The sequence below is a fragment of the Heterodontus francisci genome, chromosome 8 (genome assembly GCF_036365525.1).
Source record: "Heterodontus francisci isolate sHetFra1 chromosome 8, sHetFra1.hap1, whole genome shotgun sequence".
Taxonomy (NCBI): domain Eukaryota; kingdom Metazoa; phylum Chordata; class Chondrichthyes; order Heterodontiformes; family Heterodontidae; genus Heterodontus; species Heterodontus francisci.
The window spans coordinates 16,230,594-16,254,135 of NC_090378.1; the positions used below are offsets into that span (position 1 = coordinate 16,230,594).

At 46.4% G+C, this 23,542-nt stretch overlaps 1 protein-coding gene across 2 annotated transcripts in view; it reads right to left on the bottom strand.

Moving 5' to 3' along the window:
* The window catches only part of miga1 (mitoguardin 1), a 105,588-nt gene extending 95,690 nt beyond the window's left edge, over positions 1–9,898 (bottom strand). The window contains exons 1-4 of one of the 2 annotated variants that reach the window (XM_068036682.1): positions 9,843–9,898; positions 9,671–9,721; positions 9,368–9,514; positions 5,599–5,785 (exon numbers count right to left, since the gene is read on the bottom strand). In XM_068036682.1, the coding sequence (XP_067892783.1) occupies positions 5,599–5,785; positions 9,368–9,475 (295 nt within the window). In that variant the 5' untranslated portion in view covers positions 9,476–9,514; positions 9,671–9,721; positions 9,843–9,898. Of the gene's footprint in view, positions 1–5,598; positions 5,786–9,367; positions 9,515–9,670; positions 9,746–9,842 lie in introns of both variants that reach the window. The other variant, XM_068036680.1, reaches the window with a different exon arrangement.
* Positions 9,899–23,542: the final 13,644 nt, after the last annotated feature.

Consider the following 23,542-nt stretch of genomic DNA (forward strand, 5'->3'; position numbering starts at 1 on the left):
CAGGCAATGGTCGCAATGGCCTGTGGGAGCACCAACGATCTGGTCCAGGGAAAATGATTCCTGTTCCCCAGCCTGGATATTCTGCTGCAGGGAGGCAACTTCACCATCTCCGAAGTTAAGGAGATGGTGGGCGGTCGTCTCCTAGTAGCAGACGTAACGTACAACAGTGTTCCGTTCCAGTTAATCAACGTGTACGCCCTGGTTCAATGCAGCGAGCGGCTGACCGTCTTCCAGCAGCTCCCACTGCTGCTGGCGACATCCAGGCCGGTCATTCTGGGCAGGGACTTCAACGGCATCACTAACGCAGCTGGACGATCCGGCAGGGACGACAGCAAACTAGACACTACGTCCAGATTCCTAATGGAAACAGTAAAAAAATGCCAAGCTACACGACGTCTTCAGCAAACCTACAGACGGAGCACAGCGTAGATACACCTGGTCAAGATCGGACGGGTCTGCACGTTCCAGGATTTCTTCCTGTTTGTATCCCGTGCTGTCACGGTCAAGCCGGTGTTCTTCTCCGACCATTGCCTCTTACTGCCGAATGTCACTTACAGGATGACCAGTGGGTTGGCAGGGGGTCATTGAAGCTCAATGCTACACTGCTAACCCCAGAGAACATTGAGGAACTCAAAAGGGATTACAAAGGTTGGAGAACCGTGAAACCCCTCTTTGAGTCTCCCGTGCACTGATGGAAGGCAATCAAGGAGATCAAGAGGTTTTATTTAATCTTCAAAGGTGTTCAGAGGGTGAGAGAGAGAGACAGAGGGAAATGTCCCGACTCCAGAAAAGAATGCAAAATCTGCTCCGGCTGCAGTTGATGGGGGTCGAGGTCAAGGAGGACCTCCAAGAGGTCAAGAGCCAGCTGGCCTCGCTCTTTGTCACGGAGGCCTCCAAGATCATCTTCCGGTCCAGAGTCCGTTCCGTTGAGCAGGATGAGACGTGCTCGCGTTACTTCTTCCAAAAGGTACACAGAGAGAGCTCTGTGATCAGCGGCCTGAAGGTATAGGATGGTTCGGTAACACCTTCGCAGTCCGACATACTAAGGATCAGCAAATCCTTTTATGCTGGGCTGTACGAAGTGAAGCCCACGGACAGCAGAACCTCCCAGTCCTTCCTGTCATCTATCATGGAGGTCTTAGATGACAGCGTGCAGGAGAATCTGGACAAACGGCTAACTCTGGATGATCTGACAAAGGCCATCAGGTCCTTAGAGATGAGTAAAACTCCCAGAAGCAACGGCTTACCAGTTGAGTTTTATTCAGCTCTGTGGGATTGGATCGGCCCAGACCTGCTGGAAGCATACGAGAGTATGCTTCTGGCCAGCAGCATGTCAGAATCCATGAGGAAAGGCATCATCACCCTCATCTACAAGCGGAAAGGGGAAGAGGGTGGAAATCAGAAATTGGCAGCCCATCTCACTGCTTAATGTAGATTACAAGATTCTGTCCAGAGACATCGCCAGTCGGGTCAAGTCTGCTCTGAAGTTGGTGATTCACCTGACCAGACCTGTACTGTACCCGGCAGGAAGATCTCTGATTGTATCCCTGAGTAGCGCGAGACTATAATCTACGTATGGGACAGGAGGGTGGACACCTGCCTCATCAGCTTGGACCAGGAGAAGGATATCGCACATATACATGATGGACGTGCTCTCCAAAATGGGGTTTGGGGAAGGAATCAGTGATTGGATCAAATTGCTCTACACAAACATCAGTAGTGCAGCGTCAATCAATGCGGTGGGGGGGGGGGGGAAATCAGAAATTTTCCCTATCAAATCTGTAGTTAGACAGGGCTGTCCTCTCTCTCCCCTGTCTTGTTTGTTTGCTGTATCAAATCCTTTGCTGAGTCCATTAGGAAGGATGCGAGCATAAGAGGGATGACAATAGGGGAGGCAGTGGCGTAGCGGTATTGTCACTGGACTAGTAATCCAGACCCCCAAGCTAATGCCCTGCAGACATAGGTTTGAATCCCACCACGGTGGAGGATAAAATTTGAACTCAATTAATAAAAAAAGTCTGGAATTAAAAGCTTGTCTAATGGCGACCATAAAACCATTGTTGATTGTTGTAAAAACCCATCTGGTTCACTAATGTCCTTCAAGGAAGGAAATCTGCTGTCCTTACTTGGTCTGGCCTACATGTGACTCCAGATCCACAGCAATGTGGTTAACTCTTAAATGCCCTCTTATATGGCCTGGAAAGCCACTAAGTTCAAGGGCAATTAGGGATGGGCAATAAATGCTGGCCTAGGCAGCGACACCCACATCCCATGAATGAATTAAAAAAAAAAATCCCAGACAGCGGAGGCACTCAGGTCAAAGACGCCCTGTACATGGATGACGTCACCGTCTTCTGCTCGGATCTGCTGTCCATTCGCAGACTGATGAGGATCTGAGACCAGTTCAAACTGGCCTCGGGAGCCAAAGCAAATCGCGGCAAGAGCGAGGCCATATTCTTTGGGAAATGGGCCGACTGATCCCATGTTCCCTTCACTGTCAGGTCAGAATACCTGAAGGTGCTGGAGAAATGGTTTGGAAGGTCCGGGGCATGCACCAAAACCTGATAGGAGCGAGTAGCCATGGTACACCATCAACTGAGCATGTGGGAGCAGTGTTCTCTCTCCATTGTAAGAACCTGGTCATCAGGTGCGAGGTGAGCACATTGTTGCTGTATGTGACGCACATCTGGCGCATATCCCACTCCTGTGCCGTGGTGGTCACCTGAGCCATTTTTTGCTTTACCTGGAGACGCAAAATGGACCAGGTCCGGAGGGACACTATGTTCAAACCTCTGGATAAAGGTGGGAAAGACATACCCAATGTTGCCCTCATCCTGATGACCACTTTGTGCCTGGCTGCATCAAGCTGTGCGTAGATCCCCAGTACGCAAACACCAAGTGTCACTACGTGCTGAGGTTCTATCTGTCCCCGGTGTTGTGAAGGATGGGTCTGGCCACATTGCTGCAGAACGTTCCATCCAGTTGGACAGTGCCGTACCACCTATCCTTCGTGGAAAAGTTTGTGCAGAAAAACACCTTTGACCACCTATCCATCAGGAAGTGGTCTGCACGGAATGTCCTGAAAGCCCTACGGGAAAAGGAGATGGTGGATCCTGTCAGATGGTTTCCCAAGCAGACTGCCAAAATTATTTGGCAGAATGCCTCATCACCAGAACTTTCAAATAAGCACCAAGATGTAGCTTGGCTGGTGGTGAAAAGGGCCCTCCCCGTCAGATCCTTCCTGCACACCCGGAGTCCTGCCCCCTCCGCACGCTGCCCTCGTGGTGGCTGTGGTGGGGAAGAGACTGTTGCCCACCTCCTTCTGGAATGTGCCTTTGCAAAGCAGGTGTGGAAAGAGATGCAGTGGTTTTTGTCGAGGTTCATCCCAAGCAGCTCTGTAACACAGGAGTCTGTGCTCTGTGGGCTGTTCCCAGGGACACGAACCAAGATAAACATCAACTGCTGCTGGAGGACCATCAATTCGGTGAAAGACCCTCTTTGGTCTGCCCGAAACTTGCTGGTCTTCCAGTGCAAAGAGTTGTCCACGACTGAGTGTTGCAGACTGGCACATTCCAAGGTCCAGGACTACGTGCTGAGGGACACACTAAAGCTTGGGGCAGCCGTGGCAAAAGCTCAGTGGGGAAAGACCACTGTGTAAGGTCCTCCCGCCATAGTGAACCAAGGGGCTAGACCCATGGAAAACCCCCTTGGGCTGTATACATCAAATATGGGTTTGCTATAAAATGTACATTGCATGTAAATGGAATGGAAGGGTTGTGAGGCAACTCACTCCTGTATTGAAGAAAACGGATTTGCACTTTCTGGAATATCAATGTGGTGCTGTTTTGAACTGTTTTGTAATTTTTTTTTTTTTTAAACAGATTTTTAATGAGTAAAGTATATTTTTTGGGGGGAAAAAAAAAGGAATTCGCTAGTGAGGAATTGATGCTTCAGTTGTTCAGAGCCTTGGTCAAACCCTACCGGTGTTGTGTGTTCAGCTTTGGGCAACGAGCCTCAAGAAAGATATATTGGCCTTGGAAGGGGTGCAGAGCAGAGTCACCACAGTGACACCTGAGCTAAAATGCCTAAATGATCAAGACAGATTGCACAAAGATAGATTTGTATTGCTTTGAGATTAGAAGGTTGAGCGGTAACCTAATTTAGTGTTTAAAATGATAAATCACGAGCGTAGCTAAACAGAAACAGTTTCCTTTGGTAGGGGAATCCAAAACAAGAGTTAAAAGTAGAACTGATGCATTTAAAAGTAAAATTAGGAAGAATTTTTTAAAAATAAAGTTTGGTAGAAATCTGAAACTCTGCTTCAAAAACCATAGATGCTGGATCAATTGAAATTTTCTAGACGGAGATCCATCGGTAGTTGTTAGAGATATGAAGCAAAGGTGGATAAATTGAGAACAGTAGTGGTTGTCTAATGATCTGGAGATATGGGGCCAGATTTTCAAAGGGCCGCGAGGTCAGGAACCAGCACAGGTACAAGTTCAAAATTATGTTTCCAGAGGTCGTCTCGGATCCCAATGCCTCCAGAACAGATTGTAATTTTCAAAAGGGCCAGTGGCAGGGGTGGGAGGGGGGAGGGGGCGGTGGGGAGTGGGGAGAAGGGAACAGGAAATTTTATGGAGCTTGTTAAGGGGCCTGTCCGGTGCAGAATGGAATTTTTGTTATTTTGGCGAACCCAATCTGGTGCACCTTAGTGCACAGCCATTGAGTTCACCGTCGGCCCAACTTATTACTCTTCGTCGAGACTTTTTTTTTTTAATGTACATTCTTGCGCTGCTGCTAGCCCTGGCCCTTCATTCCTCATTCTGGGTCACTTCCACGCCCCAGGGACGCTGCTGGCCCATTAGGGAGCTGCCGCCTGCCTATGCCACTGGTGCCAGGCAGGCAGCTCCCACCTCCTGGAGGTGCTCGGCGCCACTGATTGGGCAGGAGGTGAGCTTGGTGCCCAATTAAGGCATTTACATTTAAAAATGGTGTCGCTGAGGCACAGGGTCAGAACCCAGAATTCACCCTGGGATCGGGATGCCGAATACGATTTGAAAATCCAGTCCATGAGTTTAAATCCCTCCACAGCAGCTGGGGAATGTAAGTTCAGTTAATTAAATGAATCTGGAATAGTAATGGGGACCGTGAAACGAGTGGATCGTCATAAAAACCCATCTGGTTCACGAACGTTCTTTAGGGAAGGAAATCCGCCACCCTTACTTGGTCTGGTCTACACACTACACCAGACCAATGTGGTTGACTCTCAACTGCCCTCTGAAATGGCCTAGCAAGCCATTCAGTTGTCAAGAAGGTGCCTCACTGCTGCACTCTCAAGGGCAATTATGAATGACTGACGCCCAGATCCCTTGAATGAATAAAAGGGTTGAGGTACGGATCAGTCATGATCTAACTGAATGACAATACAGGCTTAAAGAGCTGAACGGCCTTCGCCTGTTCCGATTCTTCACAGTATAATCGCAGGAAAATATTCTGGGAAGTTAAGATGATAAATTATTTACAGCCTGTCATGAAATGTATGCAGAAAACATGAAGCAAGATTAAAAAAATAAATAAAATTTTTTTTCAACAATTTACCTTTTTCGGATGCAGCTGTCCTGGAAAATTCTGGAACAAAAAGCTCTTGTTCCCATGGCAACTGCTCCTGCTCCTTCTGCTGCTTCTTCCCACGCTTTCGTTTCAACTGATGGGCCAAAATAGCGAGCGAAGCAGCCCCCACGACAGAGATCACTAAGAGTTTCCTCACAAGAGGAGGGAGCTTTACCTGAGGCAGGCAGGGAGGGAAAAATGATTTATTCATAAATGTATCCATTAATAACCGTAAAATAAAGATCTCGCGGGGGATTTCTACAGCTGGTTCTGAAACATGGCAATACAACACTTCTGCTGGAGCAAAGTGATTGGTGATTCACATATACACCTCCTCCTTCATGGCTGTGTCTTCAGTCATTTAGGTCTCACTCTCTGGAATTTCCTCCCCAAGTCCCTCTGCATTTCCTCCATTAAGTCAATGATAATGCCTTAAATCTGGGCTCTATCCAGAGATGCAGGAATTTTAGGGGTCATTTTCTGCTTTGGTCCTCCTGGTAAGGAGCCTTTCCTACTGGGAATGTGACTTACAAATCCTGATGTGGGATGCAATGTGTCCTCGACAACAACAACTTACATAGCGCCTTTAATATAATAAAGCACCCCGAGGCGCTTCACAGGAGCATTCTAAAACAAAGTATGACACCGAGCCACAAGAGGAGATATTAGGTCAGATGACCGAAAGCTTAGTCAAAGAGGTAGATTTTAAGGAGTATCTTAAAGGAGGAAAGTGAGGTAGAAAGGTAGAGAGGTGTAGGGAGGGTATTCCAGAGCTTGGGGCCTAGGCAACTGTAGGCACAGCCACCAGCAGTGGATTAATTAAAATCAGGGATGCAAAAGAGGCCAGAATTAGAGGAGTGCAGATATCTTAGAGGGTTGTGAGGCTGGAGGAGTTTACAGAGATAGGGAGGAGTGAGGCCGTGGCGGGATTTGAAAACAAGGACGGGTATTTTAAAAATCAAGGCATTTCTTGACCAGGAGCCAACGTAGGTCAATGAGCACAGGGGTGATAGGACTTGGTGCAAGTTAAGACTCAAGTAGCAGAGTTTTGGATGACTTCAAGTTGATGGAGAGTAGAATGTGGGAGAATATTGGAATAGTCATGTCTAGAGGTAACAAAGGCATGAATGACAGGTGAGACACCCTGCCAGAAGCTCCGTCAGAACCTTACTCCTTTCTTTCTTCTGGGTGATCAACACTAAAATTGAAAAAATAAAACTCACCCCCTAAACCCTTGCATGTTGAAAACTTCAAAACTGAAATGGATAGATTTTGTGTTTTTAGGGATATTAAGAGCAATATAGACAGAAAATACTGGAAATACTGAGCTGGTATCAAGGGACATAGAACCAAGGTGAGTAAGTGGAGTTGAGATACAGGTCAGCCAGGACCTAAATGACTGGTGGAACAGGCTTGATAGGCTGAATGGCCTACTCTCGTTCCTATGTTCCAAATTGTGATTTCCTGATTAACCTCACCCTCTCTTTTCAACCTAGGGTGGTGTCCGGCATTTTCTTTCATGGATGTGAGTCTCACTGGCAAGGCCAACATTTGTTGCCCATCCCTAATTGCCGTCGAGAAGGTGGTGGTGAGCCGCCTTGTTGTACCATTGCAGTCCATCTGGTGTAGGTACACCCACAGTGCTATTAGCAAGGGAGTTCCAGGTTTTTGACCCAGCGATATTGAAGGAATGGCGAAACAGACCCAAGTCGGGATGATGTGGAGGGGAACTTGCATTTGGGGCCACGGTGCTTCACATCTTAATGTACTGGCTTAGGGGCAACCAAGTGAGTAGAATCACAGTCCCCAAGCGCAGGTCTGCTCCACAAATTGGCTAGGCGGGAAAGTCAGTCAATCAACTATCACACCTGAAGCACTGCAGATCTGCCTGGCCGAGGTATCAGCATACCAAGTCAGCCACTTGGGGTTAACAGTTCCTAACTTCCATCGCTGACCTCAAGGAAATCTTGTTTCACCTTCACACCCGCCCACCCCCCTCCCTTCAGCACCACCCACCCCACCCCCCCACCAGAAAGATTATGTTCATGACAGCCCGAATTTATCTGGTTGGGTGTTATCACTCACGGCACTGGACTGAGTATACAATCCTTTGTGCCAGTGCTGTATTGTGGCTTCAGCACGATGGTCTATGGGATTGCACTGCAGTAACTCACCAAGGTGACTTTGATTATGGCCCCCTTTAACCCTGCACCATCATCCCTTTTCATTTAATCTCTCTTGCCTTCCGCCTTCTCACAGACCTTCCCATTTGTTCTTTCCTCCCTTTCCCCATTTTCCAGCCTCTGGTACTTGCCCGGCTTCATGTGCAACATTTTCCAGTTCTGACGAAAAGTCATCGAACTGAAACGTTAACTCTGTTTCTCTCTCTCTACAGATGCTGCCTGACCTGCTGAGTATTTCCAGCATTTGCAGTATTTTGCCTTAAGATTATTTCAAGAGCAATTCCCTCTCCTGTAACACCACAAAGAACAACTCACACACCATCCAGTCTTGGACATATATCACTATTCTTTCACCATTGGTAGGTCAGAAGTATGAAATTGCCTATCTAATATCATTGTGGGAACACAATTACCATAAAGACTGTAGCAATTCTAGGGGACAACTAGGAATGGACAAATAAATGTGAATGTCGCCCACATCCCACAAACATTTTTAACAACCTTATAGTTCTATGCGATTCAGCAGGCCAATGGGACTGACTGGATTGCTCTGTGGAAAGCCAGCATGGACTCGAGGGGCTGAATGGCCTCCTTCTGTGCTGTAAATGACTATGACTGCATAAGATCAGTGGTTTTAATAATTTTCTATGCTTTCAACCTCCGCAAATACGGAGACCCTCCCCGGGGGGCCCCCTGCAAATACGCTCACCCTCCCCGGGGGGCCCCCTGCAAATACGCTCACCCTCCCCGGGCGGCCCCCTGCAAATACGTTCACCCTCCCCGGGGGGCCCCCTGCAAATACGTTCACCCTCCCCGGGGGGCCCCCTGCAAATACGTTCACCCACCCCGGTGGGCCCCCTGCAAATACGTTCACCCACCCCGGGGGGCCCCCTGCAAATACACTCACCCTCCCCAGGGGGGAGGCCCCTGCAAATATGCTCACCCTCCCCGGGGGGCCCCCTGCAAATACGCTCACCCTCCCCGGGAGGGCCCCCTGCAAATACGCTCACCCTCCCCGGGAGGGCCCCCTGCAAATACGCTCACCCTCCCCGGGGGGGCCCCCTGCAAATACGCTCACCCTCCCCGGGGGGGCCCCCTGCAAATACGCTCACCCTCCCCGGGGGGGCCCCCTGCAAATACGCTCACCCTCCCCGGAGGGGGGGGCCCTGCAAATACGCTCACCCTCCCCGGAGGGGGGGGCCCTGCAAATACGCTCACCCTCCCCGGAGGGGGGGGCCCTGCAAATACGGACACATGCCTCGTCGTATCCTGCCAATAATGTTACTATTGGGGACTCCCTAAAAACAGTGACATGTTGCCAGTGGGGCTCTCCCTGTCTTGACTTCTGAGAGACAGCGTCAAACATTAGTGCTATAATTGCAGAATACATTTTTTATTTGTGTAGAAATAACGTGCCAGCAAGTCAACAAAACTGAATTTTTTCAAAGAGGCATGGGATAAACTGAGGGGCTTGCAGACCCCTCCCACCCCTTTAGAAAAACCTAACTGCGAGATGAGGCCCCCAGCTCCAGTGCGTACGAACACGTTCAAATCCAGAATTAAAGTGGCCTGACCTCGGGCAGGGAATTATACAGAGACACCGGCAGATCAACTGCTCGTAACGCCAGGTTCTTTAAAACACTCCGTGGATCGTTAATGGTTTCCTGGGATGGATCTTGCATATCTCCTATTTTCCATGCCCTTCCAGCCAGCCAGCCGACCTGTTAAGGTGCAATTTGTCAATTGCAAAACACAAACATTATTCAACCAACAACAGCAAAAATAAAACGGCCAGCTAATTTTGCATTAAACATAATTATTGATATTTTTCAACCAAAAATTCAGAAATAATAACGCATTTCTCTGTATAACCCTACCTTAATATTGGACCGGCAAGCAGCTCAGCCTCCTCGGTTTCCCCTTAGAACCTGTTAATGCAACAAAAACAAAGACTGAAAGAATTTATTATTTGGCCGAAAAGATTTACAAATAACAGTCTGTATTTTTCCAGACGCATTAATGCATCGAGCTGCCTGTCAATGCCCTTACCAGTCCCGTTAACATTGCAAGGAAGGACCAAGAGAAGGGGAGGAGCTTATTCCCTCTATCTTGTGATGTGTAAAGGATGCAGCGGTCGCTGTTCAAACCCTCCTCCTCCCAGGCTCTTGGTCAGTTTCCTGGTATGATTGACAGCACGGGAACACGCACCACTTCCGGGTTCCAAAGCTTTCACTGCAAATCAACCACCAGACCCCTCAAAGCGCTTTACAGCCAATAAAGTACTTTTTGAAGTGTTGTCATGTAGGAAATGTGGCAGCCAATTTGCACACAGCAAGCTCCCACACACAGTAATATGATAATAGAATCATTCAATCACAAGAAGTTTATGGCGCAGTAAGAGTCCATTTGGCCAGCCAAAAAATGAGCCACCCAATCTGATCCCACCTTCCAGCATTTGGTCCGTAGTCCTGCAGGTTACAGCACTTGAGGTGCATATCCAGACACCTTATAAATGATTTCAGGGTCCTGCCTCAACTACCCTTTCAGGCAGTGAGTTCCAGATGCCCACCATCCCCTGGGTGAAAAAGTTTTCCCTCATCTTCCCTCTAATCTTTCTACCAATCATTTTAAATCTATGCCCCCTAGTCACTGACCTCTCTGCTAAGGTGAATAGACCATTCACCTCCACTCTATTCAGGCCCCTCACAATTTTGTACATCTCAATCAGATCTCCCCTCAGCCTTCTCTGTTCCTAAGTGAACAACCTCAGTCTATCCAATCTTTCCTCATAGCTGCATTTTTTCAGTCCTGGCAACATCCTTGTAAATCTCCTCTGTACCCTCTCTAGTGCAATTACATCCTTCTGTAATGAAGTGACCAGAACTGCACACAGTACTCAAGTTGTGGCCGAACCAATAATTTATACAGTACCAGCGTAACCTCCCTGCTCTTATATTCTATAGCTCGGCTAATAAAGGAAAAGATTCCATATGCCTTCTTAACCACCTTATCGACCTGTCCTGCTACCTTCAGGAATCTGTGGACATTCACTCCGAGGTCCCTCACTTCCTCTACTCCTCTCCGTATTCTCCTATGAATTGTGTATTCCTTTGCCTTGTTTGATCTCCCCAATGCATCACCTCACACTTCTCTGAGTTGAATTCCATTTACCACTTTTCTGCCCAGCTGACCAGTCCATTGATATCTCCCTGCAATCTACAGCTATCCTCCTTGCTACCAACCAATAATGACCAGATAATATGTTTTTGTGATATTGATTGAGGGTTAAATATTGGCTAGGACACTGGGGATAACTCCCCTGCTCTTCAATATAGTGCCATGGGATCTTTTACATCCACTTAAGAGGGCAGACAGGACCTCAGTTCAAAGTCTCATCCAAAAGGCAGCACCTCTGACAATGTAGTACTCCCTGAGCACAGCACTGGCAGCCTAGATTGTTGTACTCAAGTCCTAGCACTGGACTTAAGCCCACAATCATCTGACTCAGAGACAAGAGTGCTACCAACCGACCCACAGCTAACATTCAAATGTAACAAAAAAGGTAGCAATGTTGAGCAATGAGGTTTGTATGCCTGACAAAGAAAAATGCCAAAAAAAACCATGATGGAATTTGGCAATGATTTTAAGCTGCAGTCATAAAACAGCTGGCGAGCAATATTGGATATACCGTGAGCAGCCCCATATTATAGTGCCACACCAGCATCATTAGCATCAGGCAAGTGTGGTTCAACGTGTACTTTGACATCTGCCTACCTGAGCAACTAGTTTCTTAGTGTGGGCAAGAGTTTTCACCTTAAAATATTAAAATGGGCAATGAGCCAAAAATCTGGCATCAGTAAAAGTGACAACAAAGCTGTCTGATTGTTGGAAGAACCCAACTGGTTCACCATTCAGCTCCAGACCACATTACAGCCTTGGTCCAAACATGGACAAAGAACAAAAAACAGGACAGCACAGGAACAGGCCATTCGGCCCTCCAAGCCTGCGCCGATCTTGATGCCTGTCCAAACTAAAACCTTCTGCACTTCCGGGGTCCGTATCCCTCTATTCCCATCCTATTCATGTATTTGTCAAGATGCCTCTTAAACGTCGCTATCGTACCTGCTTCCACCACCTTCCCCGGCAGCAACTCACCACCCTCTGTGTAAAGAACTTGCCTCGCACATCCCCTCTAAACTTTGCCCCTCGCACCTTAAACCTATGTCCCCTAGTAACTGACTCTTCCACCCTGGGAAAAAGCTTCTGACTATCCACTCTGTCCATGCCACTCATAACTTTGTAAACCTCTATCATGTTGCCCCTCCACCTCCGTCGTTCTAGTGAAAATAATCCAAGTTTATCCAACCTCTCCTCATAGCTAATACCCTCCAGACCACGCAACATCCAGGTAAACCTCTACTGTACCCTCTCCAAAGCCTCCACATTCTTCTGGTAGTGTGGCGGCCAGAATTGTACACAATATTCCAAGTGTGGCCTAACTAAGGTTCTGTACAGCTGCAGCATGACTTGCCAATTTTTATATCTATGCCCCGACCGATGAAGGCAAGCATGCCGTATGCCTTCTTGACTACCTTATCCACCTGCGTTGCCACTTTCAGTGACCTGTGGACCAGTACGCCCAGATCTCTCTGCCTGTCAATACTCCTAAGGGTTCTGCCATTTACTGTATACTTCCCACCTGTATTAGACCTTCCAAAATGCATCACCTCACATTTGTCTGGATTAATCTCCATCTGCCATTTCTCCGCCCAAGTCTCCAACAGATCTATATCCTGCTGTATCCTCTGACAGTCCTCATCACTATCTGCAACTCCACCAACCTTTGTGTTGTCCGCAAACTTACTAATCAGACCAGCTACATTTTCCTCCAAATCTTTTATGTATACTACAAACAGCAAAGGACCCAGCACTGATACCGGCGGAACACCACTAGTCACATCCCTCCATTCAGAAAAGCACCCTCCACTGCTACCCTCTGTCTTCTATGACCAAGCCAGTTCTGCATCCACCTTGCCAGCTCACCTCTGATCCCATGTGACTTCACCTTTTGCCCAGTCTGCTATGAGGGACCTTGTCAAAGGCTTTACTGAAGTCCATGTAGACAACATCCACTGCCCTTCCTTCATCAATCATCTTCGTCACTTCCTCAAAAAACTCGATCAAGTTAGTGAGACACGATCTCCCCTTCACAAAACCATGTTGCCTCTCACTAATAAGTTCATTTGTTTCCAAATGGGAGTAAATCCTGTCCCGGAGAATCCTCTCTAATAATTTCCCTACCACTGACATAAGGCTCACCAGCCTGTAATTTCCTGGATTATCATTGCTACCCTCCTTAAACAAAAGAACAACATTGGCTATACTCCAGTCCTCTGGGACCTCACCTGTAGCCAATGAGGATACAAAGATTTCTGTCAAGGCCCCAACAATTTCCTCCCTTGCCTCCCTCAGTATTCTGGGGTAGATCCCATCAGGCCCTGGAGATTTATCTACCTTAATGTTTTTCAAGATGCCCAACACCTCCTCCTTTTTGATATCAACATGGCCCAGACTACCTACACTCCCTTCCCTAGACTCATCATCCACCAAGTCCTTCTCTTGGGTGAATACTGATGCAAAGTATTCATTTAGCACCTTTCCCATTTCCTCTGGCTCCACACATAGATTCCCATCTCCGTCCTTGAGTGGGCCAACCCTTTCCCTGGTTACCCTCTTGCTCTTTATATACATATAAAAAGCCTTGGGATTCTCCTTACTCCTGTTTGCCAATGACTTTTCATGACCTCTTTTAGCCCACCTGACTCCTTGCTTAAGTTCCTTCCTACTTTCTTTATATTCCTCAAGGGCTTCGTATGTTCCCAGCCTTGCAGCCCTTCAGAATGCTTCCTTTTTTTTTGCCTAGGCTCACAATGTCCTTTGTCATCCAAGGTTCCCGAAACTTGCCAAACATCCTCACAGGAACATGCTGTTCCTAGATTCTAATCAACTGACGTTTGAAAGACTCCCACACGTCAGATGTTGATTTACCCTCAAACAGCTGCCCCTAATCTAAATTCTTCAGTTCCTGCCTAATATTGTTATAATTAGCCTTCCCCCAATTTAGCATCTTCACCCGAGGACTACTCTTATCCTTATCCACAAGTACCTTAAAACTTACGAAATTATGGTCACTGTTCCCAAAATGCTCCCCCACAGAAACTTCGACCACCTGGCCGGGCTCATTCCCCAATACCAGGTCCAGTACGGCCCCATCCCTAGTTGGACTATCTACATATTGTTTCAAGAAGCCCTCCTGGATGCTCCTTACAAATACTGCCCCATCCAAGCCCCTAGCACTAAGTGAGTCACAGTCAATATAGGGGAAGTCAAAATCACCCACCACAACAACCCTGTTGCCTTTACAACTTTCCAAAATCTGTCTACATATCTGCTCCTCTATCTCCCGTTGGCTGTTGGGAGGCCTTTAGTAAACTCCCAACATTGTGGCTGCATCCTTCCTATTCCTGAGCTCTACCCATATTGCCTCGCTGCACGAGCCCTCCGAGGTGTCCTCCCACAGTACAGCTGTGATATTCTCCTTAACCAGTAATGCAACTTCCCCACCCCTTTTACATCCCCCTCTATCCCGCCTGAAGCATCTAAATCCCGGAACCTTTAGCTGCCAATCCTGTCCTTCCCTCAACCAAGTCTCTGTTATAGCAACAACATCATATTTCCAAGTACTAATCGAAGCTCTAAGTTCATCTGCCTTACCTGTTACACTTTTCACATTGAAACAAATGCACTTCAGACCACCAGTCCCGCTGTGCTCAGCAACATTTCCCTGCCTGCTCTTCCTCTCAGTCCTACTGGCCTTATTCACTAGTTCCCCCTGTTTCACCTGCTGACCTACTGCTCTGGTTCCCACCCCCCTGCCACACTAGTTTAAACCCTCCCGAGTGGCGCTAGCAAACCTCGCAGCCAGGATATTAGTGCCCCTCCAGTTTAGATGAAAGCCGTCCTTCTTGTACAGGTCCCACCTGTCCCAGAAGAGATCCCAATGATCCAGATATCTGAAACCCTCCCTCCTACACCAGCTGTTCAGCCATGTGTTTAGCTGCACTATCTTCCTATTTCTAGCCTCACTGGCACATGGCACAGGGAGTAATCCTGAGATTACAACCCTAGACGGTTTTTTAACTTACTATCTAACTCCCTAAACTCCCCCTGCAGGACCTCATCACTCTTCCTGCCTATGTCGTTAGTACCAATGTGTACCACAACCTCTGGCTGTTCACCCTCCCCCTTCAGAATGCCCCCTGTCCGTTCAGAGACATCCTTGACCCTGGCACCAGGGAGGCAACATACCATCCTGGAGTCTCTTTCACGTCCACAGAAGCGCCTATCTGTGCCCCTGACTATAGAGTCCCCTATAACTATTGCTCTTCTGCACTTTGTCCCTCCCTGCTGAACAACAGTGCCAGCCGTGGTGCCACTGTTCTGGCTGCTGCTGTTTTCCTCTGATAGGCCATCTCCCCCAACAGTATCCAAAACGGTATACTTGTTAGAGAGGGGGATAGCCACAGGGGATTCCTGCACTGACTGCCTGCCCCTTCTAGCGGTCACCCATCTATCTGCCTGCACCTTGGGTGTAACTACGTCTCTAAAACTCCTGTCTATGATGCTTTCCGCCACCTGCATGCTCCTAAGCGCATCCAATTGCTGCTCCAACCGATCCATGCGGTCTGTGGGGAGCTGCAATTGGGTACACTTACAGCAGATGTAGTTGTCCGGAACGCTGGAAGCATCACGGACCTCCCACATCTCACAGGTGAAGCACCTTACCCCTCTAACTGACATTTCTAGCACTAATTAATAAATTAATTTAAAATAAATACTTATTAAATCCTTACTAAATTAAATTACAATTAAATATATGGTCCCTCGCGCTAGATTTCTACTCTAAATATTAAATGCTAAATACAGTAATCTCCTCCCTCCGGTTTAGTTACTCCACTACTTATTAATTAATTAGTTAATTCGAGTTAATTAGCTTATCAATGTTTTATTTTCAAATTCAGTGCAGATTCCCTACCAGCCAATCAGGCCACAGCTTTCCTGTGACATCACTTTCTCATTTTTTTTCCACCCGAGGTAAGTTACTCCGCCCTCCGAGTCTTCTCCAATCACCTTGCAGCTCCCCTCTGACCTCACTGTTTGCCTTTTTTTTTCAAAACTCCAGTGCACTGGAAGAGCTCCTCTCCGCTCCACTCCCGGAAGGTAAGAGACTGGGCCTCGATCCTTGGGGTCGATTTATAGGCTCCGCTCCCGCGCTGAATTCCAGAGGTGAGGTGACAGTGACATCAAAGCAGCATTTGACTGAGTGTGGCATTATGGAGTCATAGCAAAATCGAAGTCAATGGGAATCGGGGGGAAATTCTCCACTGGTTAGAGTACAAAGGAAGATGGTTGTGATTGTTGGAAGCCAAACATCTCAGCCCCAGGTCATCACTGCAGGAGTTCCTCAGGGCAATGTCCTAGGCCCAGCCATCTTCAGTCTTCATCAATGATCTTCGCTCCATCAGAAGGCCAGAAGTGGGGAAGTTCGCTGATGATTGCACAGTGTTCAGTACCATTCATGACTCCTCAGATAATGCAGCAGTCCATGTCCAGATGCAGCAAGACCTGGACAACATTCGGGCTTGGGCTGATAAATGGCAAGTAACATCTGCGCCACACAAGTGTCAGGCAATGGCCATCTTCAACAAGAGAAAATCTAACCATCTGCCCCGGACATGCAACGACATTACCATCATGGAATCTCCCACCACCATCATCCTGGGGGTTATCATTGACTAGAAACTGAACTGGACCAGCCATATAGATAGCATGGCTTTAAGAGCAGGTCAGAAGCTGGGGATTCTGTAACAAGTAACTCACTTCCTGATTCCCCAAAGCCTGTCCACCATTTAGAAGGCACAAGTCAGAAGTGTGATGGAATATTTTTCAGTTGCCTGGATGAGTGCAGCCCTAACAACACTCAAGAAGCTCGACACCATCCAGGACAAAGCAGCCCACTTGATTGTCACCCCATCCACTACCTTCAACATTCACTCCCTCCACCACTGGTACACAGTGGCAGCAGTGTGTACCATCTATAAGATGCACTGCAGCAACTTGCCAAGCCTCCTTCGACAGCAACCACGACCTCTACGACATCTGATGAAAGGTCACAGACCTAAAATTTTAACTCTGTTTCTCCCTCCACAGTCAAAATGTATTGGCATAGAAATAATGCCTTTGAAGTGACATTTCACACACCAGACAACAATGTGTATCTTCTCCAATATGTAAAATACATTAATGCAACCAAATATAAAGTGGCCAGCCACTTTGCACAAATATGATATGGAAGCAAATATACTAGACCTGTACAAATCGTTGGTTAGGCTGCAGTTAGACTACTGTGTCCAGTTTTTGCTGTCTTATTTTAGGAAAGATTTGAAGGATATGGAGAGGAGTTGGAGGGAATTCATTGAGATGATATGAGGGAAAAGAGGTTTTATTTATGAGGAAAGACTGGGAGTCTTTTCATTGAAATGGTGAAGATTAAGAGGAGATTTGTTATAAGTATTCAAAACTATTAGAAGTTTTGACAAAGTAAATTACATGCTCAGTAACTAGAGGATATAAATTTAAGATCATTGTCAAAAAAACGAAGGGAGAGGGTAACAGTTTTTTTTAATACAGTGTCTTGTAAGCACCTGGAGTGTCCTACTAGAAACAGTGGTGGATGCACAATCCATGATAGCTTTTAAAAGGGTAGTTTATAAATATTTTTAAAAGAAAAATTAAAAGGGTACAGGGAAAGTGCAGTTAGGGAGGGAGTTCCAGGATTTTGGCCCAGTGACGGTGAAGGAACAGCGATGTAGTTCCAAGTCAGGATGGTGTGAGACTTGCAGGGGAACTTGCAGGTGGTGGTTTTCTCATGTTCCTGTTGCCCTTGTTCTTCTGGGTGGTAAAGGTCCCATTTTGGAAGGTGTTGTCGAAGGAGTCTTGGTGAGTTGCTGCAGTGCATCTTATAGATGGTATAACACACTGCAGTCGCAGTGCGTCGGTGGTGGAGGGCTGAATGTTTTAAGTGGTGAATGGGATGCCGATCAAGTGGGCTGCTTTGTTTTGAATGGTGCTGATCTTCTTGAGTGTTGTTGGAGCTGCACTCATCCAGGCAAGTGCAGAGTATTCCATCACACTCCTGGCTTATGCCTTGTAGATGGTGGACAGGCTTTGAGGAGTCAGGACGTGAGCTACCCGCAGAATTCCCAGTCTTTAGCCACAGTATTTATGTGGTTGGTCCAGTTGAGATTTTTTTTCCAAAAATATACTTTACTTATACAATCTGTAAAAATACAATACATAACAGTTCAAACTGACATTACATAAAGTGCCATACAGATCAGTTTCTTTCAATACAGTTTATAAGGTGCCTCACTACACTTGACTTTACAGGTTATATTTACTGTGTGCATTTACATTTCATGTCAAACATTTTCTGGTGCATTCAGCCAGAAGGATTTTTACATGGTTTCCAGCCCCTCGGTTCACTATGGTGGGAGGACCTTACACAGTGGCTTTTCCCCATTGAGACTTTGTGGCGGCTGCCCTAAGCTTTAGTACGTCCCTCAGCACGTAGTCCTGGACCTTGGAATGTGCCAGTCGGCAACACTTGGTCGTTGACAGCTCTTTGCACTGAAAGATCAGCAAGTTTCAGGCAGACCAAAGTGCATCCTTCACCAAGGCAATGTTTATCCAGCAGTAGTTGATGTTTGCCCTGGTGTACGTCCCTGGGAACAGCCTGTAGAACACAGAATCCTACATTATGGAGCTGCCCAGGATGAATTTCAACAAAAAATATAGGGCGGTACAGTGGTGCAGTGGTTAGCACCGCAGCCTCACAGCTCCAGTGACCGCGGTTCAGTTCTGGGTACTGCCTGTGCGGAGTTTACAAGTTCTCCCTGTGACTGCGTGGGTTTCCGCCGGGTGCTCTGGTTTCCTCCCACAGCCCAAGACTTGCAGGTTGATAGGTAAATTGGCCATTGTAAATTGCTCCTAGTGTAGGTAAGTGGTAGGAGAATGTTGGGGATGTGGTAGGGACTATGGGATTAATGTAGGATTAGTATAAATGGGTGGTTGTTGGTCAGCTCGGTGGGCCGAAGGGCCTGTTTCAGTGCTGTATCTCTAAATAAATAAAAGCCATTGCATCTCTGTCCTGATCTGCTTTGCAAAGGCACATTCCAGAAGGAGGTGGGTGACAGTCTCTTCTCCACCGCAGCCACCTCGAGGGCAGTGTGCACAGCCCATGAGACTCTGGGCATGCAGGAAGGATCTGACAGGGAGGGCCCTCTCACCCCCAGCCAAGCTACGCCTTGGTGCTTGTTTAAAGATCTGGTGATGACGCATTTTGCCAAATGAGTTTGACAGTCTGCTGGGGGAACCATCCGACAGGATCCACCATCTTCTTTTCCCGCAGGGCCTTGAGGATGTTACGTGCAGACCACTGCCTGATGGACTTGTGGTCAAAGGTGTTTTTCTGTACAAACTTTTGTACGAGGGACAGGTGGTATAACATGGTCCAACTGAATGGAGCACTGCACAGCAACATGGCCAGACCCATCTTTCATAATACCAGGGACAGATAGAACCTCAGCACATTGTGACACTTGGTGTTTGTGAAACTGGGGTCTACGCACAGCTTGATGCAGCCACAGACAAAATTGGCCATCAGGATGAGGGTGACGTTGGGCACATTTTTTTCTCCCATTATGTAGAGTTTTGAACATCATGTCCCTGCATATGCGATCCATTTTAGAACTCCAGATAAAGTAGAAGGTGACCGCCATGGCGCAAGAATGGGGTATGGGCCAGACCTGCGCCACGTACAGCAACACCGAGAGCGCCTTGCACTGAAGACCAGGTTCTTACCCACAACGGAAAAGTCCAGTCGAGTTTCTGGTCAATGGTGGCCCCCCCCAGGATGTTTTTTTTTCCGAAGGAGTTATTAGAATTAGAATATTACAGCGCAGTACAGGCCCTTCGGCCCTCGATGTTGCGCCGACCTGTGAAACTAATTTTCTTACTAAAATGTACCAATTCCCACTTATCTAAGTTGAAGTTTATTTGCCAATTTCACATTCTACAAATATATTATTATCTTCCTGTATTTTGTCACAGTTCTCCTCTGTCTTAACTATATCCCCTAATTTGGCGTCATCCGCAATTTTGAAATTGTACTTCCGATTCCCGAGTCCAAATTATTTATGTAAATGGTGAACAACAATGGACCCAGCACTGATCCTTGTGGAACATCACTTCCCACCATTTGCTAATTTACCTTTTAGTAACTACCTTTAACTCCTACTCTCTGTTTTCTGTTTTGTAGCCAGCTTGCCATCCATAATAAAAAATAAATAATTCAATAAATAAATAAAGGCTAATAGAATGTTGATCTTTATCTAAAAGAGGTTGGAATACAGAAGTGGGGAAGTGATGGTTCAGTTGTACAGAGCTCTGGTCTGACCTATCTGGAGTATTATGTTCAATTTATCATCGAATAGTTACAGCACAAAAGGACGCCATTCAGCCCGTTGTGCTCATGCTGGCTCTCTGCAAGAGCAACTCACCTAGTCCCACTCCCCCATTACCCTGCAAATATTTTCTCTTCAGATAATTATTCAATTCCCTCTTGAAAGCCATGATTGAATCTGCCTCCAACACTCTCTCATGCAGTGGATTCCAGATCCTAACCATTTGCTACGCAGAAAAAGGTTTTCCCTCATATTGCCATTGTTTCTTTGGCCAATCACATTAAATCTGTTCCCTCTGGTTCTCGATCCTTCCGCCAAAGGGAGCAGTTTCTCCCTATCTACTCTGTCCAAATCCTTCATGATTTTGAACACCTCTATCAAGCCTCCTCTTAATCTACTCTTCTCCAAGTAGAATAGCCCCAGTTTCTCCAATTTTCCACATAACTGAAGTCCCTCAGCCATGCAAACATTCTCGTGAATCTTTTCTGCACCTTCTCTAATGCTTTCATATCCTTCCTAAAGTGTGGTGCCTAAAACAGGACACAATCCTCCGGTTGAGGCCGAACCAGTGTTTTATCAGGTTTATCAACACTTCCTTGCTTCTGTACGCAATGCCCCTATTTATAAAGCCCAGGATCCCGTGTGCTTTCTTAACCATTTTCTCAATCTGCCCTGACATCTTCAATGATTTGTGCACATATACCCCTAGGTCCCTCTGCTCCTGCACACCCATTATTTAATATTGCCTCTCCTCGTTCTGCCAACCAAAATGAATCACTTCAGACTTCTCTGCTTTAAATGTTTGGCACTGAATTTCGGGAAGGATACATTGGCCTTTGTTGGGGTACAGCGCAGATTCACCAGAATGATACCAGGCTTTAAAGGGCTAAATAATGAGGACAGGTTGCATAAACTCAGATTTTCCCTCAAGTTTAGAAGTTTGAGGAGTGATCTAAGTGAGGTGTTTAAAATGATAAAGGGATTCAATTGGGCAGATATAAAAAAACTATTTTCTTTGGAGGGGGAATACAGAACAAGAACGCATAATCTTAAAAGAAAGGATTTGCATTTATATCAGACCTCTCGTGAAGTATTTTTGAAGCATTGTCACTGCTCTAATATAGGGAAACTTGGCAGCAAGTATGTGCACAGCAAGGTCCCACAAATGGCACTGAGATATATGACCAGATAATCTGTTTTATTGATGTTAGTTAAGGAATAAATATTGACCACAACAGCAGAAGTCACTTGCTCCCCAGTCACAGCAACCTGTATTTGCATAGTGCCTTTAATGTAATAAACCATTCCAAGGCTCTTCATAGGAGCAATTATCAAGCAATATTTGACACCGAGCCACATAAGGAGCTATTAGGGAAGGTGGAGATAGGTTTTAAGAACTGTCTTAAAGGAGGAGGGACTGGTAGAGAGGTGCAGAGGTAGAGGGAGGGAATTCTTGGATCGCAAGAGTTTCTACAGGTATTTAAAAAGGAAAAGAGTAAGAAAAGTGAGTGTTTGTCCTCTAGAGAGTCAGAATGGGGAGTTAATAGTAGGTAATAAGGAAATGGCAGATGAAATTGACAAATATTTTGGTTCTGTCTTCACTATAGAGGCTACAAAAAAAATTCCAGTAACAGCTGTAAATCAGAAGGTAAAAGGAAGAGAGGACCTTGGTGAAATTACAATCACCAGGGAAGCGGTACTGAGCAAACTGATGGAGCTGCAGGCTGACAAGTCCCCGGGTCCTGATGGACTTCATCCTAGGGTCTTAAAAGAGGTGGCTAATGAAGTAGTAGATGCGTTGGTGTTAATTTTTCAAAATTTGCTAGATTCTGGAAAGGTTCCATCAGACTGGAACGTAGCAAATATAACCCCAATATTCAATAAGTGGGGGCGGCAGAAAACAGGTAACTATAGGCCATTTAGCTTGACGTCTGTTGTGGGAAGGTGTTAGAATTGATCATTAAGGAGGCTATAGCTGGGCACTTAGAAAAACTCAAGGTAATCGGGAATAGTCAGCATGGCTTTGTGAAAGGGAAATCATGTTTAACCAATTTATTGGAGTTCTTTGAAGGAGTAACATGTGCTGTGGATAAAAAGGAGACCATTGACATACTGTACTTAGATTTCCAGAAGGCATTTGACAAGGTGCCACATAAAAGGTTATTGCGCAAAGTAGGAGCTCATGGTGTCGTGGGTAACATATTAGCATGGATAGAAAATCGGCTGGCTGGTAGAAAACAGAGAGTATGCATAAATGGGTCCTTTTCTGATTGGCAGGATGTGATGAGTGGAGTCCCGCAGGGGTCTGTGTTGGGGCCTCAACTTTTTACAATTTATATCAATGACTTGGATGAGGGGAACAATAGCATGGTAGCTAAGTTTGCAGATGACACAAAGATAGGTAGAAAAGTATGCTGTGAAGAGGACATAAGGAGATTGCAGTCCGATATAGATAGTTTGAGTGAGTAGGCAAAAATATGGCAGATGGAGTATAATGTGGGAAAATGTGAAGTCGTTCACTTTGGCAGGAAGAATAAAAAAGCAGAGTATTACTTACACAGAGAATGACTGCAGAATTCCGAGGTGCAGAGGGATCTAGGTGTTCTAGTGCATGAGTTACAAAAAGTTAGTGTGCAGGTACAGCAAGTAATAAAAAAAGCTAATGGAATGCTATTCTTTATTACGAGAGGAATTGAAAATAAAAGTAAGGATTTTATGCTTCAGTTATACAGGACATTGATGAGACCACATCTCGAATACTGTGTGCAGTTTTGGTCTCCTTATTTAAGGAAGGATGTGAATGCGTTGGAGGCGGTTCAGAGGTGGTTTACTAGATTGATACATGAAATGAGTGGGTTGTCGTATGAGGAAAGGTTGGACAGACTGGGCTTGTTTTTGCTGGAGTTTAGAAGAGTGAGGGGAAACTTGATTGAAGTTTATAAGATCCTGAACGGTTTTGACAAGGTGGATGTGGAGAGGATGTTTCCTCTTGTGGGTGAGTCCAGAACTAGGGCGCACTGTTTGAAAATTAGGTGTCGCCCTTTTAGGACAGAGGTGAGGAGACATTTTTTCTCTGAGGGTTGTGTGACTTTGAAGACTTCTCTGCCTTAAAAGGTGGTGAAGGCGGGGTCATTGATTATTTTTAAGGAGGTAGATAGATTCTTG